Source organism: Rhizophagus irregularis, chromosome 1, assembly GCF_026210795.1.
Source record: "Rhizophagus irregularis chromosome 1, complete sequence".
In the NCBI taxonomy this organism is placed as follows: domain Eukaryota; kingdom Fungi; phylum Glomeromycota; class Glomeromycetes; order Glomerales; family Glomeraceae; genus Rhizophagus; species Rhizophagus irregularis.
In genome coordinates, this window is record NC_089429.1 from 7948644 (window position 1) to 7965906 (window position 17263).

The 17263-nt window shown below is 30.3% G+C and overlaps 5 protein-coding genes across 5 annotated transcripts; 4 read left to right on the top strand and 1 right to left on the bottom strand.

The window, feature by feature from the left end:
• Window positions 1–828: 828 nt before the first annotated feature.
• OCT59_001573 (uncharacterized protein) lies at window positions 829–1203 on the bottom strand (the record flags this gene model as incomplete). The annotated part of the gene is made up of 1 exon (XM_025326214.2): window positions 829–1203. One exon carries the CDS (start codon window positions 1201–1203, stop codon window positions 829–831), a length of 375 nt encoding a protein of 124 aa, XP_025177221.2.
• Window positions 1204–2028: 825 nt separating this feature from the next.
• Window positions 2029–3708, top strand: OCT59_001574 (uncharacterized protein; the record flags this gene model as incomplete). The annotated part of the gene is made up of 1 exon (XM_066139676.1): window positions 2029–3708. The coding sequence occupies one exon, from the start codon at window positions 2029–2031 to the stop codon at window positions 3706–3708; it is 1680 nt and encodes a 559-aa protein (XP_065989064.1).
• A 5343-nt stretch (window positions 3709–9051) lies between these two features.
• On the top strand, window positions 9052–9357 carry OCT59_001575 (uncharacterized protein; the record flags this gene model as incomplete). The annotated part of the gene is made up of 2 exons (XM_066139677.1): window positions 9052–9081; window positions 9154–9357. The coding sequence occupies 2 exons, from the start codon at window positions 9052–9054 to the stop codon at window positions 9355–9357; spliced, it is 234 nt and encodes a 77-aa protein (XP_065989065.1).
• A 5251-nt stretch (window positions 9358–14608) lies between these two features.
• On the top strand, window positions 14609–15535 carry OCT59_001576 (uncharacterized protein; the record flags this gene model as incomplete). Its single annotated transcript, XM_066139678.1, has 7 exons — window positions 14609–14611; window positions 14679–14759; window positions 14920–14933; window positions 15016–15101; window positions 15145–15164; window positions 15240–15282; window positions 15372–15535. 7 exons carry the CDS (start codon window positions 14609–14611, stop codon window positions 15533–15535), a joined length of 411 nt encoding a protein of 136 aa, XP_065989066.1.
• Window positions 15536–16366: 831 nt separating this feature from the next.
• OCT59_001577 (uncharacterized protein) lies at window positions 16367–16777 on the top strand (the record flags this gene model as incomplete). Its single annotated transcript, XM_066139679.1, has 3 exons — window positions 16367–16453; window positions 16537–16639; window positions 16719–16777. The coding sequence occupies 3 exons, from the start codon at window positions 16367–16369 to the stop codon at window positions 16775–16777; spliced, it is 249 nt and encodes an 82-aa protein (XP_065989067.1).
• Between the last annotated feature and the right edge of the window lie 486 nt (window positions 16778–17263).

Consider the following 17263-nt stretch of genomic DNA (forward strand, 5'->3'; position numbering starts at 1 on the left):
AATGATAATAATAAACGTTTGATACGCTCCTTTGATCTAATAGCCGCTTGAAAAGGTGCTAAAAGTCGTTTGGGGTATAATTAAGTAAAAAAATTAATAAATATTTGTTTAATAAATTTCTGACATCGGTTTTCGAGTCCAAGAAAATATAGCGCAAATCTGATTGCGCCCTGCCAGAAAAGTTGTTGAATATAGGTATTAATGAAGTGATGGCTTCCGGCATTGCCATAGATGAAGATAAGACTCGTCTTCCATATTACATAAGAAACACGTTTTTACACCATCTAAAGTAGGTAACATTAAAGTCGAAGTTTTCATCTTCCAACTTGTAATTTTACTCAGTTGACGAGATGTAGGTCGATCGAAAGGGTTGTAAGTCACAGGATTTAGTAAATTCCCAATTGACGATTTCATTGAATGAAAGGTCCTGAATCAAATCGTGAGATAAATGTCTTTCTAGGTTTCTATATTGTAAGGGTTTTTTGAGAGTGGAACGAATATTTCTATCAATAATATGTTCTTTGTTAAAAATAAGTGAACCTTATTGACGTTTGAGGTCTTTGTGATTAACGTCACTTATAAGATTACGAGATCCTTGCTTCGTTAACGCATCCGCTTGGTCATTGTAAAAATTATTAGAGTGCGCTTTGACTTTTGAAAGTGTCACTTGAAGCTGTAAGGTGTCAATAATTTGTTTGATGGACTGGCATAGATGGCAGTTATTCAATTTTTGTAAACGTCTATCAGTTAATCGAGGAGTATATAAATATAAAGCATTAAAGGTTTGAATAGTAGCTTGTGAATCTATATTACTGCGGAGTGGACAAATTAAAAGTAAATTGAAAATCGCGAACATTCTGCTCCAGATGAACTCGCCCAATTGGTTATCCGAGCATAGAAGCTCATAGCGATATCTGGTGGTGAAGATAAAAGCCAACCAAAGCCCATTAACGGTGCTAAATTGTCTGGAGGTCTGCATAATGATCCATCCGAGAAAAATTCTAAATGTTGGTTGTTTGCTAGAATTGTAGCTTTTTCAATAAAGTCATCATGTAAGGTAGCGGGTAATAATAATGATTTGATTGAGAGTGCGTTTTGTGGTACCGACGCTGCAGTTGATCTTAATGTAATAGGTTGTGTTGGTGCTCTGGAAATATTATTGTCGTTTCCTTGAATATGATTAAGTTCTAATACGAAAATCATTGAACGCGGTAGTGCGATTTGTGATATGTGGTTCGTTCAATCGCCATGCTGTTATTCTATTCGTATTTGATAAAAAGTTCGCTAGTTAAGCAAGAGTTCAATTGTGCATTAAAAAAGCGACGCTTGTACTCGAATTTGATGATCAAAATGTTGAGAATGTTAGGGTATATCGGACATGTAAGGTAGTAACAAAATCTATTAAGAGATGTCAAATGTCACGTGATTTCTAATCAATCTTACATGATCGACAACCAGACTACACTTTGAATAACGGAAATATTGTCCCAAAGCTATACATAACATATTATCCTCTTAATTAACCTCATGATGGAGGCAATTTTTTAAGAAAGGATTAATTATTATACATCGGATATAAATATAATGTGAAGGAATAAAAAGTATTAATGGATCTCCAAATATCGTGTTTCACAAATTTCTTAAGGCGTGATCTGATGCCAACAAATTGATGATTAATAGTTTTTTTATCGTAATTCGTAATTATAATAATTTATTATAAAATAATTTGTTTGTTCTTAATAAATTTAATTTAATATATTAATCAACTGAATTATTTAAATTTAAGTAGATTTTCAGGAGTAAAAAATCATAGCAACAACGATAAGAAATGAAATTATCTTCAAAATTGTATATTGGAAGATTTTTCGAAAATTAATAATATATCAGCAATAGATCATGTGAAACGTGTAACGTTCATTGAATTTCATGTTTGTGTGACAGAATTTGCGCCATAAATAGGAATAAGTCTTTCGGATTAAAAAAAAAATTTTTTTTACATCTCTTTTTCTTTCTTTTTTTTTACGAAATATGTCGCGAAATCAAGATATCACCAGTACAGTAAATTTAACAGCCGACTGTATATATGAAATTATTCAGTATGTTATTCACGATATTAAAACTTTATATTCATGTGTCGTTTTAAATCAAGATTATTGTCAAGTCGTTGTACGTATACTTTGGAGAAACCCATTTAAATATATTAAACAAGATGAGACGAAAAAAGCTCTCATCTTTCGAACATATTTCTCCTGTCTTGATGATCAAGAAAAAGAACAGATCACGGCATTCTTTCATAACTCTGTTATTGACTTTCCAAAACCTTTTATTAATTATCCAAGCTTTCTTCAAGAATTTGAAATATTAAATATACAAACATCAATGAGATCCTTTCTTTATCAATATCATTTTGCTTCAACTACAGAGAATCGAATTAATAGTGTTGTTCATATTCTTAACCCTTTTATGGAAAAGTTATTTTTTAATATTCAAAGTAATTTTAAATACTTGAATGTTGATTTGAATGATGAAAAAAATCAAATAGATATGAGTTCATTTGATGATAGAATTCTCGGTCATGTTTTATCAAATATCAACAAATTTACTTTTGGATTTGGTTTTAGATTTGATATAAAAATGAAGGAAATTTTAAAATTTATTCAAAAGAATGCAACAAAACTTACTGAAATCATTTCTGATCATAATAATAACATAAACCATGTTCGATTAATATTTACAAAGAAAGAATTTAAACAACAAAAATTGAAAAAACTTAATCCCGAATTTAATGATTTATTGGATATTTTAAGTTCTTTCATTATTTCATTGGATAATTTGAAATCATTGGAAATGCCTTGTTTTATTAGGAATGATAAGAACTTTGTTAAAAAACATTCTCATTCTTTAACTCATTTAAAATTACATGAAATTCGTAATTTTAATATAATTATTAGTATATTGGATCATTGTTCAAATCTGGAAACAATTGAACTTGTTAGTTTTTATTGTAATAAAAATACTGATCTTTCAGAATTAAATAAACCTATTAATTCAAAATTTAATAATCTCAAGAATTTTCATATTACAATCTCCTATTTTCCTGTTCTCACTCTATTCAAAAGAATTATTTTAATGTCAAATAATGATCTTAAAACACTTTATTATGATAAATATATTGTTCATTCTAATGCTAATAACTTTACGGAATTAATTTGGCCTTTTTGTACAAATATTACACATCTTTTCATTAGAATATTTCAAAATGATATTTATACTATCATTTCATTTTTGGAAAGTTTGGATCATCTTGTTTTATTAAAATTAGATTGGGATAATAATTATCTTAGGATTGATCAAATTGCTGATTTGGCTCATTCATTTTCTTCTTCTTTACAAATTTTGGAAATCTTGGAGATTGATTCATCTATGATTATTGAAATGTTGGGAGCTTTATTTCGTAATATGCAATGTCAACTCAAGGAAATTGGTATTTGTATGGATTCTTTTATTAATGATGATATATTAGAAATAATCATAGCTTATGCTAGATGCAAAAATTCCTTAATAGTTTTTAGATACTTAAATACACCCCCATACTGTTATTATTATCCCCAACTTTCAAAACATATTTTAGAAGAAGCCAGAAGCTTATTTACGATTGATGATAATCCTGAACCTTTTAAAAGAAGTTTTATTGAACCAATCTTCTAAATTTTGATGAATTTGTCATATTAGTGTGTATTGTCTTTATATATGGCAGATTATCTTTTATTTGCAATGATGATATGAATATTTTAGAGTAGGGAACACATTGAAATCTATTGAAAATAGTGGTAACCATGTCCTCAATTTACGGTCTCTTATTATCTTTCTATTATGTTATGTATTAAATTGATAAAATTTTATACACTTTTTGCTAGGGAATACATTGAAATCTATTGAAAATAATGGTGAAAATAAAATTATATGGTTACCATTTACAGTGTCTTATTATTTTTCCATTATGTTATGTATTAAATTGATAAAATTTTATATACCTTTGCTTATATCGATAATACAATAAATACTAATAGATAATTTTGGCTAAACTGATAAATTATTAAATTATTATAATATATAATTCATTTAATTGCTATAATTCGATAAACAATTGAATTTTACCCAAATCCCAAATCCTAAACTATTGCCCAAATCCCAAATTGTTGCCGAAATTCCAAATCGTTGCCGAAATCCCAAAGGTCAATTTGTGTCACGTGACGTTATAAACTTCCATAAAAATGGACCCAAGTTTAAATTTTTAGAACTGATTTTCACCCGTCGACCTAATTTTGTGAAAATTTACGGAAAAAATTTTAGTAATATTAAATTTTTAAATAAAAATACCGACCGCCAGCCCAAAATTTTGAATCCATGAAACGAGAACCAATTTTTAACAATGTGTCGCCTAAACTAATTTTAATAATAAATTTAAAATTGCTAAACTGAGCCTTTTTGCTGCATAATAAAACTCGGTATCCGGACTTTTTTATAAATTTACCTCGTTATTTGTTTTTTCGTGAATAAATGTTTTCAAAGAAAATAGAGTTATTTATTTATTGCTTAATTATTAATATCAGTTACTCATTGAATGTTGAAGTAGTAATATCCTGGAAAAAAAAATAATTTAATTTAATTTTTATTTTCATTGCGTGATGAATATTTTTTATAAAAATGTTAATCGCTACCATTTGTCCATTTGACGAAATGGACGATTCGGTGAAATGGATTCGATAAAATACACTTTCTGCGAAACGTCCTTTCGGTGAAACGTCCCTTCGGCGGCGAAATGGTTTCGGCGAAATGAGATTCTTACTATTTTTTAATCATCGTGAATCGGAATATTTGGTAATAGTATTAGAAATTTACACGGGGTATATTACAACCATAAAAGACCCTAGAAATTTTGGATAATATTACTTATTGAACTGGAAGCATTCTCTCAGTAGAAAAAATCCTAGATTTTTTAAATTTGATCGAGTAAATCAATTGGTTACAATATGAATGAGGATACCTCATTTTTTGAAGGTTCAAAAAAAATTTTTTCTCTTAGAGAATTGTTGTACCCACAATCATTATTTTATATTTTGACTTTTTTTTTTTAGAAAAAAGCGAACTATTATATGAGAAAACAAAAGATAAAATAAGAGAGTTAATATTTAAATCTTGGCTGTTATAATGTAATATCAGCTGAATTGAACATAAAAGAACCTTTCCTAAAAAAGAATCAATTCGATAACGAATCCCATCTGTAATTATCTAAAGACAATTTTTAATATGTTGCCTCTTTCGCAAAACTTTTTTTTACCTCACATTCGGTGATATTTAACGTATTTAATTGGACGTGTTGGAAAATCCGAGTTCGTTATATCGAGGGTTGACCGTATCAACGTAACACTTGAATCAACCATTGATCAAAACTCTAGGTTTATCTTTTGTGACTTTTTACTGGAATTTGATAGAAATCAGCTTTAGAATAAGGATCATCAGTTCATATACGCTCCGAGTTGCCATATCCCCAAAACTTTGATTTCCTTCTGTAAGTAAAATCATCGAATCTGCACTTTTTTTTTTGAAAGGATTTTTTATTATTTAATAAATTTTGTTCTTAATATTTATAAATGGATTGAATGATGTATTTTCAATAGGAAGTTTCGAGACGTTTAGGGTTAATGTTCAAATAGTTTTACATCATACTGTATATTATCATCACAACGAATCCTCACGATTACGGATTACGGGAATTATATTATTAAATATCTGGATTAAGACCGTTTTATATCGTGTTCTTTGGTATAATATAGTTAATCAATTATTGTACTGTAAGTGAGATGCAAAAAAATTTCATATTTGTAGATTTCATATTACGAACCAAGAGAATTTCTTGCTTATATAGTACTGCAACTTCTTTATCAACAGATCTAAGTTCGTAATTTTTGTATTATTATGAATTTCGAGTAGGAAATGCAATGTTAAAAATAATTTGCAAATATAAAAATAATATTGTAATAACTGTAATAACGATATAACTTGTAGTATATTTTTTAACTATTTAACACCTTTTATTTAAGGCGTTCCACGGCAATAAGCTCTATTGCTAAAAGTTTCACTTTCTGACTTCCATATTATAACAAGAATCCATTACATAATTTACATTCTTCATTTAATCGATTCTCCGAATGTATTTTAAATATTACGTTTGTGTGAAGAAATTACTTGAACATCAACTTGACCAACTCCTGATGAGATACGTAGCGTAGCACGAATACATTGTATCACAGTATTTAAGAAATGTGTCACATATAGTGTTTCGATCCGGATAAAACCTCAAATATTTTAACGTGGGATTATAATTAAAAAAGGTTACAAATTTCGGCTTTGAGTGGACTATAATTTCGGCCAGAATTAAAATAATATTATTTCATAAATTTTATTAATTTTGGTGGTCCCAGCCTAAATTAACCGAGCCGGTATCCGGATAAAAACCGGATAAAACCGCTACGGATCGAAACTCTAGTCACATATTTCGAAACGCGCTGGTCTGAAATCTGTGCCAGGCTAGTGTCGATCACTTCTATAATAGGAAGGGGTGATATTTACGCGTCACTTGATCACGTGCAGCCACGAGTTCAAAAACACTAAGTACAGTTCACCCTCGCTATAGTGAATTTTTATATAGTGAATAATTTGCTATAGTAAAGAAAAGCTCAGGTACGGATTTTCTATATAAATAATAATTCTTAATACAGTTCACCTTCGCTATAGTGAATCCCTTACTATAGTGAATCTTAACCTTCAGCCTATGAGCTTCACTATAGCGAGGGTGAACTGTATCTGAGGGACAGAGAATTTTTTTCGTGCCAAAAATTTATTTGTCACCGTTATTTGTCACCGTGATCGACACTAACCTGGCAGACGTGCTCGAAACGCCACACAACCATTTCTATTTAAACCCTGGATTTTTTTTTTTTAAAAAAAAAAAAATTAAAATTCCCTATTCACGTCAAAAAAATTTTCATTTATCTTATTTAATACCTTGTCCTAACCTCCATAAATTAGAATTCTCCCAAATAACTTAAACCATTAAATAATGAAAAGAGAACTTTCAAATCATCTTATGATGAAATGGAAAACCAATACCCATTATTAAGCGAAAAAAAGCTACCACATTAAAACAAATTATATTAACACCATTTGTTACATTTATTGATCCTACATTTCTTACAAGTTTAACATTTGAAACTAATTAATGATAGTGATGAATTTTATTATGAGAGTGTAGACTGGGGACAATTGAGAATTTCCAGATCTCCAATATCTTGAAACTACATTCTAACCAAGTAGTATTGAATGATGGGAACCCATTTACTTGAATCTCAAAGATTATCCGATCGAAAGTGGACAACTATTTAAAATGATATCTAAACATTATCCAAAGATAAAGAGGTTAACTACGGACGTTAATGCTTAATGCATAAATAAATAAAGACAGAGAAAGAAAAATTAAGGAATTAACCAAGAATTTTGATAATCAAGCAGGTAAAAAGTTTAATAAATAATTATTAAAAAAAAAAGTTAATCATATTTTATATACTCGCACAGATATTTATTATTCTTATTTTTAGGATTTAATATATACTATCTTCGCATAATATGTTACGGTTATATTCATGCATTTTAGTTAAAAGTGTCTGGTGGTACCTATGCTGTGGAAATATCTTTCTCACGCCTACAAAATCCTATCATCTACTCAAAAACTTTACACGTTTTTTACCTTTTGCTCAAAAATAGTGTTAGATTATCTCCAAGTGCGAGGAGCGGGATGAATACAGTGATATTAATGTTATTTTTATTAGAATATTAAATATTCCTTATATTTATTTCTAATGTAGAAACATTTTATATGGATTAACTCACGGCTTGAGTTTAAGGGAGATTATGAGAGACTGATGGTTAAACATGACGTGAAAATTCAGTAGGTCAAGTCTAAACACGCTATGGGAATACTTACGGTATTCGGACAAGGATCCGAAGAACAATAAAAAATCCCTAATCCCAGCACTTAAATATGAAATATTGGATGTTATGCTCAAACGGAGTTGGATCACGGTCTAACGTGGCTCGGAATAACTGTAACATATATTCCAGAATCGAAATATATTTATCATATTTGACCGCATCAAAATGGTGGATTTGGAGGTCTAGGAAGAACAGCGTAGGTTTAATTTATATTGATATAATTATATCACGAAATTTCTGAATACTAAACTTTTTTTAATGTACGCAGCAACCACGCTATCGTTATGGAAAAATTAAAGAGCAGTGGAAAGGACTATGATCTTCGTCCATTTATCGTTCAAATTAGAGATTTAGAGACGCAATTACGAGATATCGGTTCTATAACGCTACTGATAATCGATTGATGATTTTGACCATATGAGAATTCCACGCTTTAATATGCTTTTACAAATTAAAAAAAGCTACAAGCGAATACATAAATCTGCCGAATAACAAATTATCTTATGGTGCCATGGTATTCGTTCGTGCCATGATTGTCACAAATGTTCGAATTTCACTTGCACGTACTGCAACGATTGCAGCGGCCGTATGAAGACAATTTGTTGATAATGATCAACCAAAAAATCGAAAGACTGGTGAGTTAAAAATACATATAATTTTAAATTAGTTTTCTTTGGTTTTTATTAATGTGTAATTTCTATAATTTAGACGTATAGTAGAAACTTCAGTGCTTAATTATACAATGCAACAATATCGATTATTCCCAATAATCGCCCAAGCTTATACCACACAGTAAAAGCCATGATTGATTTGTATATGAAATACCTTAAACGGAGTTCCGAAAGTGATTTTTCTCTGTTAGCAGACTTACATCAGGATTAACATCCTTAACTACCATGATGGCAGTAGATTCAATTGAAGATTGTAGAAAGACATGTGGCGGCCATGATTATTCAAATTTTAGCGGGTTCGTTATATTTTAATAAAATTATTTACCAAATGCAACTTGCACATCAAACTGCTCGTTATGTAAGTAAAAAAATTTAGTAATTTTCTCTTTTTTTTTCAATTTTCTTTTTTGACAATTTTTTTATTATTTAGCTTCTAAAAACCATTTGTGAAGTGATGTCAAGTAAAATCCAAAAATTTATGCCTCTCAATCAACCGATTGAATCAGTAAACCTTTTTATTAAAAATAATATTATATTATCTTCATATAAGTTACCAAGAAAACCAACATTTGTATTCGTGAATTATTTACTCGTTTCGCGCCAAGTTGGATTAAAGATATGGTACGACTTTTAATAAAGGAAGAAATTATGGATTTTTTGTACAAAAAAAATTTTGAAATTAGAAGTTATCTTTTTTATTTGGATACTGATAAATATCCGAGTGAGGAATCATTTTTTCAAACCTAATTTCTCTTGAAATTAGTTTAAATATTACTCGACTTGCCACTATTTGTTAAAATATAAAAACTTTAAAAGTAAATTATTTTAATGAAGATTCTGAAGGTTTAGTTTCAGCTGTCTTTTTATATTTTGATGATAATGAAGAAAATCAATACCCATTATTAAGCAATGCACATTAAAAAGAATTGTCAGCTCACCTAGTTACGATCAAATCGATAATCACAAAAGAAATCATGGAATAATTCAATATCTTTACCATCTTTTAGTAAAAATTTTATAACAGACCAAATGTGGTTGATACAGTGTTGATACATTTACATGTCAGAATTTATGTCAGCGCTAAACAGAAAAATTATGACGCTTTGGCAGTGACCCGACCACTTTGATGGCAAAGTATACGAAACGATGATTGATTGGGCTTCTAAAGAGCCCTTGAATGGAATTACTTTGAATGTTAATCCTAATAGAATTAGAAATGAAACTTTAAAAAAGAAAATTAATATTAAATATAAATTAATTGGTAATTTAGCATAATTTTATTTAGAATATAATTTCTTATAAAAATTCCTTAAACAATATTTTAATTTAATGTGTTGATAAATTTATGATGTAGTATTGATCTGTTTGACTGTTTGATGCTTTAAGTTTTTATATTTTATAGTTTTACGCGCTCGTTTAAAAAAATTAAGAATGTCGAGATTGTAACTGGCTTAAGAACTCATTGTTGTGGCGTTGAAGCCTCATCATTACCCGATCAAAATTTTTTTTTATTAAATATAATTAGAGATGTGCCACTTAGTGTTATATAACATATATAACATATATATATAACTAAAAAAAATACATATAATATGAATAAAAATTTTTTTGATCAATCAATTACCAGGCTGTATATTCTGAAGTCACAAAAATTTTCATCCCTTATCTGTCACTGGTCACGTGAAGTGAGATTAATGATATATATAACATAAATAACATAAATAACATATATAACATGTTATGTTTGTTATATTTGTTGTTTTTAATGTTATAAATATTATATAGCAAAAATGGTATATTTTTAATATAGAATAATAAAAGTATATATTGTATTTATAAAAATTTTTATTCATATTGTATGTATTTTTTTAATTATATATATGTGTTATATACAGTGGTGTGCAAAAAAAATGACAATTTTTTTTGAGTAATGATCAGCAGGCATAACTTATCCGATTTTAGTCGTATCTACACAAATAAATATGCGTATGAAAGCCCCGTGATTACTATATTTTTTAACGAAAAATTTTTTCCCATATATAATAAAATTGTATTTTATTAACCGTATAAAATGCCACTATCTAAGCAAGAAACTCAAAGACAAACGATATTACAATTCTGGAGGCAAGGAATACGTACTGCCGCCAAAATTCATTCTTTGACAAAGATACCACTTAGGACAATATATAGGAACCTTAAAAAAATCAAAAAAACCGGAGATGTGAAACATAGAGGTGGCAATGGACGTATTAGTAAAATAACGCAAAAGGCTGCTCGTGAAATTGGACAATATATTCGAAGAAAACCCACAATTACCGCCAAGTTCATTGCTGCCAAATTGGAAGATGTTGGTGTTAACGTCTCTCGCTCAACAGTTTCAAGGTATTTGACCAGTCACGGATACAAAAATGCACTCCCCCTTGCTACACCAATGCTTACTCCAGCCCATAAGCATAAACGTATTGAATGGGCACAAAATCACATGAATGATGACTGGCAAAATACTTTATTTAGTGATGAGACAGCTTTCCAGCTATTCCGCAACACAGTAAGACATTGGTATAAAAAACAACGGCCAATTCGTCCCATACCAAAAGACCGAAGTAAAATTTTTGCATGGGGTGGTTTTTGCATAAGAGGTAAAACAAGTCTTTTTTGTTTTAGGGGTATAATGGATGGAAAATTTTACACAAAAATATTAGAAAGACAAATTCCAGAGGTGTACAGTATGTTAGGAGATAGTTGGCAGCTGCAACAAGATAATGATCCTAAACATACTAGTCGGGTTGCTAAGGAATTTCTCAAAAATAATGTCCCAGAGGTTATGGACTGGCCATCCAATAGTCCAGATCTAAACCCCATAGAAAACCTTTGGGCAATTGTTAAGAGAAATACAGAGTTGCGTAGACCAAAAAATCTTAATGAATTAGATGTTTTTTTGCATGAAGAATGGGTAAAAATTCCAAATAACCTCCTAATTAATCTTGTAAATTCAATGCCGCAACGTTGTAGGGAGGTTATTGACAGAAATGGTGAACGAATACCATATTAATTTTTTTTAATAAAGTCTACTATGTTTTAGCTTTAAAATAATACTACTTTTTATTTTTTGATTGGTTTATTGGTTAAAAAATTAACGTGACTTGAAAAATTGTCATTTTTTTTGCACATCACTGTATGTTATATAACACTAAGTGGCACATCTCTAAATATAATGGATATATATTAAGTATATGTATTTATTTATTAAGCAAAATTTCAAAAGCAAGCGGATTTAATTGTAATTTTTCAATGAAATAAAACTAGAGTTATATAATACACTACATTCAACTCGTATATCTTTCCCTATCTCCCCTAAAAAATAAATCTTTATTTATTTAAAAGATTGGTACAACATTCACTCAACGTAACAATCTAAACACTACCACATCTGCCTAAAAAAAGACCGACCACCAACCATAAGGTGGGCAATACCAAATACTTCTTGATCTCAACTTCATCAATAAAGAATTTGATATTTTGATGTTATTTCCGCATCGTGCGACCAAGAAATAAATAGGTCACACCTTATTTGCACCAATATATTATCCCCATCTCCCTAACTACACAAGATAAAAAAAGAATACATCAAATAATATTCCCGATACGTGCCAAATACTCTTGATCAACTTCATAAGAAGTAACGTTCCTTACAAGCTAAGAAATAAATACTACACACCCTCTATTACGCGCTATCCATCAATTCGTACACCTTCTCATCTACTTTGACCGCAAATTCATCAATAATAATCTCGTTGCACATCAAGCATTTTTGATCTAAACTTCATTAATAAGGAATTTAACGTTCCTTCTACATCACAAGGCATATAACATATACACATATATAATTCTTTTTTTTTCGCAGCTCCCTTTACAACACAAGACGAAAAAGAAAAATTACAATTCTTATTACACACTAAACACTCCTGATCTCAACTTCATCAATAAAAAACTGATCAAGGAATAAATAGATCACCTTTAGCCACAAATACATTACATAATAATTCTCGTTGCACATCAAAACATTCTTGTTCCTACAAAACTAGACATCAATACTATACTCCTCTATTATACACTTCTCATCAACTCATATACCTTCCCTATCTCCTACACAAATAATAATCGCCAAACACTCTTGATCTCAATTTCATCAACAAGGAATTCACTCCTCTAATCCATCAACTCGTACACCTTCTCCATCTTGGGACTGCATATGGCCTTGGCATTTTTGTATACGATGGAGAGAACTCTAAGATGACTTTATGGTCGTCAAGAGTGATAAGAATTTCTTATTATTAGGCGTACCTGGATCGATCGACTTTAGGAGCTGACAGCTACTTTAACTATCCAAATACATCAAATTATAATTCTCGTTGCACACATTCTTGATCTCAATTTCACACTTACACACAACCAAGAAATAAATAGGTCACGTTCTATACACTTCCCCATTATGCACTATCCATTAACTCATATATTTCCCATCTCCTTTAACTACAAATACATCAAATAACAATAGCAACACCAAATGCTCTTGATCTTAACTTCATCAATAAAAATTTAACGTTCTTATGACCAATAAATAAATGGATCACACCTTATTTTGCACTAACTATCATTTCTCCGTCTCCCTAACTACATAGTAAGATATAAAAGAAAAAAAAAAATACATAAATAATAATTCTTGTTACACGCCAAATATTTTTGACCTCCCATCGTCGCGTTACTGATCCACTCAGCTTCCATAGGGTCAAGAGGTTTATTGGCGGGGATGCCTATACTCAATCTCTCAAATAGCCAGAGGGCAGTTTTCTTGTCATCAATGAGAAATTTGATATTTCTTCCATATCACGTGACCAGAATCCTTAATCAATAAAATAAAAAGTTTAAAAATCCTTGCCACACAAATTTTCCTATAGTTTCAATTTAAAATTGTTCATTTCTTAAGGATTGCATGATTTTAGGAAGCATTTTTGATGATTTCAGCAAAGTCAGAATTTGATTTCCGGTCATACCAAAAAAATGTTCACAAAGATTCTGCACCATAAAGTACCATAAAAACTAGGGAGTCAAGGACTTAAGGTATGTGTGTATAATATTCACAATAAATAGGGTTTAATATTACCACTAACTCGAAAATCTCAATAAAATCAGGTTACTTTATAGTGAAATCACAATAAATGTAAGAAGTTATCATCATTACGAATAAGTAGTCAAATAATTACCCTTACAAAGTTGGGCAAAGAGTCCTTTCAATATGTAGTACCATTATTATAATTTAAACATTGATGAAAAAGTTTTGTATGCGATGCTGCGACGTCATCTTGACAGTTCATCACTTTTTTAAGGATCTGGCATCTAAAGTATTGAATTGATGTTGTGCAAAATGTTAAGAGATGAGCGCCGCCAATCCACAGCACTTTTTGTTGCCTTCCATAGCATGTTTATGATTCTGATCACGTACATTGAATCAAAGTTGAAGCCGTTCTTAAAAGTATTTGTTGCCGCAATTGAAATTCAACAATAGCACGCACTACTGATCCGAATGATAGATAAGCTGTGAATTAATTTCTATAATGTAATTTAGCAATCAGAGTAATTATTACTGGAGGGGATTTTTGTGATGGAATCTTTACGATAATACATAAATAAAATAAATTAATATTAAAAATTAATTTGAAAATTTAAACTTACTTGTAAATATACAACGGTGCCTCAGATCATGAAGTATGCGTCAACGGCCAAATAAATAAAATAGGCTTCACACTAGTATTTGTGATAACATATATAAACGATACGAGTAAAAATCTGCTTTATACGGTTAAATAATAGACCAGGTAAAAAACATGGTCCTATTCTAACTGCATGTCACCCTAAAAAGAAATTAATTTTTCAAAATTTGCGATTTTTAGGTAGGAAAGGGTATCGATTTCCGAAGAGAATTCTTGCAAGAAATACAGTAGTAATTTAGTAATTTTGAAAACAACTCTACAACAGGTATAGGTGACACTTTCATACTGTACATATTTGCCAAATCAATACACCATTACACCAAATGATAAGAAAGTTACACATACTAATCTGATATCCATATGTTTTCCTCCACACTTTTTTTTATTAAATCTCAACAAACGATTAGGTTGGACCGATCCTTTAGCTTCTTAAAATAAGGTACGTTCATATTTTAAAAATATAAACATAAGATAAGGAGATTTTATATATATTTTTTCGAACTAAATTGGTTGTTTAACAGGTACGAAAACATTATTATGAGGCTTTTCATGTTTTCAATGTCTTTCATGGCAAGAATTGGCTGGACCAATCCCTATTTCTACGAAAGTTGTTTTGTTTTTAGAATGTCAAAAAAGCACAATCTTTTAAGATTTAAAGTTTAAAAATGACGTAAGTTATAAATAAACAAATGTTCTTTGAAACACAAAAAATTCTTAATTCTTGTCATAATTCCAATTCGGCCAGAATTCAGATATCGAACTTGGTGATCACAAGGCCTCCAATATTGGTACAAGCAATCATTTGATTCCCTATCATATCCTCCTGCCGCAGGTGGATTAGATCTCGCATAGATTATAAATCGATCGAAGTAATCAGGATCTCCCCCATCAGATGGCAATTACGCCTCATCATGGTGGTCCAGTAATGAGAAGAGGTTTGGATCCTCATCACCCGACGTCCCTAGGAAATCTGCTTCTGATTCTAAACCACACGCCAATCAACACGGTTTAATCAAAAAATCTCAAAATTTGAAATATTAACGTTAGCGTTCTAATGTAAATGATGATGATGATTTATCCGATGGAAATTGATGATAAAGTACCTCAGAAAGGCAGAAACTCCGGACATTACTACTCCTAGATGTTACAGAAGCAAGCAATGGCAAAATCAATAGTTCAAAATAAAGATTAATGATGATGCCGATTTTATATCAGGAGAAGAATCAGACCACTTTCGCCTCTCAAGAAAATGAAAAGGAAATGTTCTATAAATCTTCTAGTAATCGTACCATTGAAACGCCTAATACTGATCACTGCTGATTCACCTTGAACTTAATTACTCCTTCCATCATTATCATCCACATTCGTTTTTTTTTTTGATCTGGGTGTTTAATTGCACATTAATTAGAAGGTTTATATAATACTTGTTCAACATTCTTGTACAATGATCTCAGAATTAAAAGAAATACTTCAGGTGAAGAATCAATGGACCGCGATGAAGCTCAAAATTTCGTAAAACGCCACGAGGGTTGTATTGCATTACGGCCTAGCTTAATGCTGTAGTCGGATGAGATCCAGGACCAAGGAAAATGGAAATAGTTGTTATAGACAAACATCAAAAATTCCTATTACAAAATTTGTTAAAACGCCACACAATCATGGATAAAAAATACCATCAAAATCTCGTGGAAGATAGTAAAGAATATTAAGTTGATTTCAAGCTGGCTAGAACGAAATTCTAAGCAAAGATTCACCATCAATTGAAAGAAATTCAAAGTTACATTCGAATTAAAATTTCCGATGATGGAAGTAAAGTTCGTGAACTATTCTTTATTGATCAAAGAATTGATTTGAATGATTGTGTCATAAATTATGGATCAATACATAGTAACCAAGGAACAATTCGACGCCATCACGAAATTTAAAGATGAGCAAATACGTTATAAACCTAATGAAATGGTCAGTAGTTTTAACGTCTACTTTTAGAATTATAAACAGTTCACATTCCTGATGACGATGATGCAATCATTTTTTGATTAAAGAAACCTTCTGTAGGTAGAGAAGTGGCCGGGGAGGAGATCGCGACGGATGTAGTGTGCGTGATGGAGGTCGTAAAAATCGGGATCGTGGTACAGCCGCAAATAAGTTGGTGATTTTATTTTTCAATTAAAAAAAACAATTTTTTTTCCCCCAAAGCTTATCAAATCATAAACAATTTATGTAGTAGCAAATTATGGTATAATCCCAAATGAATCTTCGAATGAAAAGTCCAACAGAAAGTAAGAAATAATAATTAGCTTATGAAATAATTATTTCATCATTGGTAAGGCAATAATCAACTTTGTCATCGACGCTTTTTGAACGAGAAGAGCAAATCAAAATGATGAAAATAGCTGACCTAATGGTACTTACGTAAGTGAAATAATTAATCTAAGTCATACATACTTTCGTCTTTCTTAAAAATATACACTTATTGTGACCTTCTTAATCTATTAATCAATATCTTGTAGATTTATGTAAGTATTATCAGAATACATTTTCTAACCTAAAGAAATATAATATTCATGCTTCAAGTACTTGCAGCCCCTATTTCAAATCTCTCAGCAATTAAGATGGAACTTATTTACAAATGTAATAATGCATTGAAAATTTACATAGATTGCCATTTGATACACGCGCTTAAAATCTTCGGAGCTGAAGCGACAGGGTTCTTTTTCGGAGCTGGTTTTTCTTTGAGAGCGGGCTTCTCTTCTTTGAATGTCCCTGGAA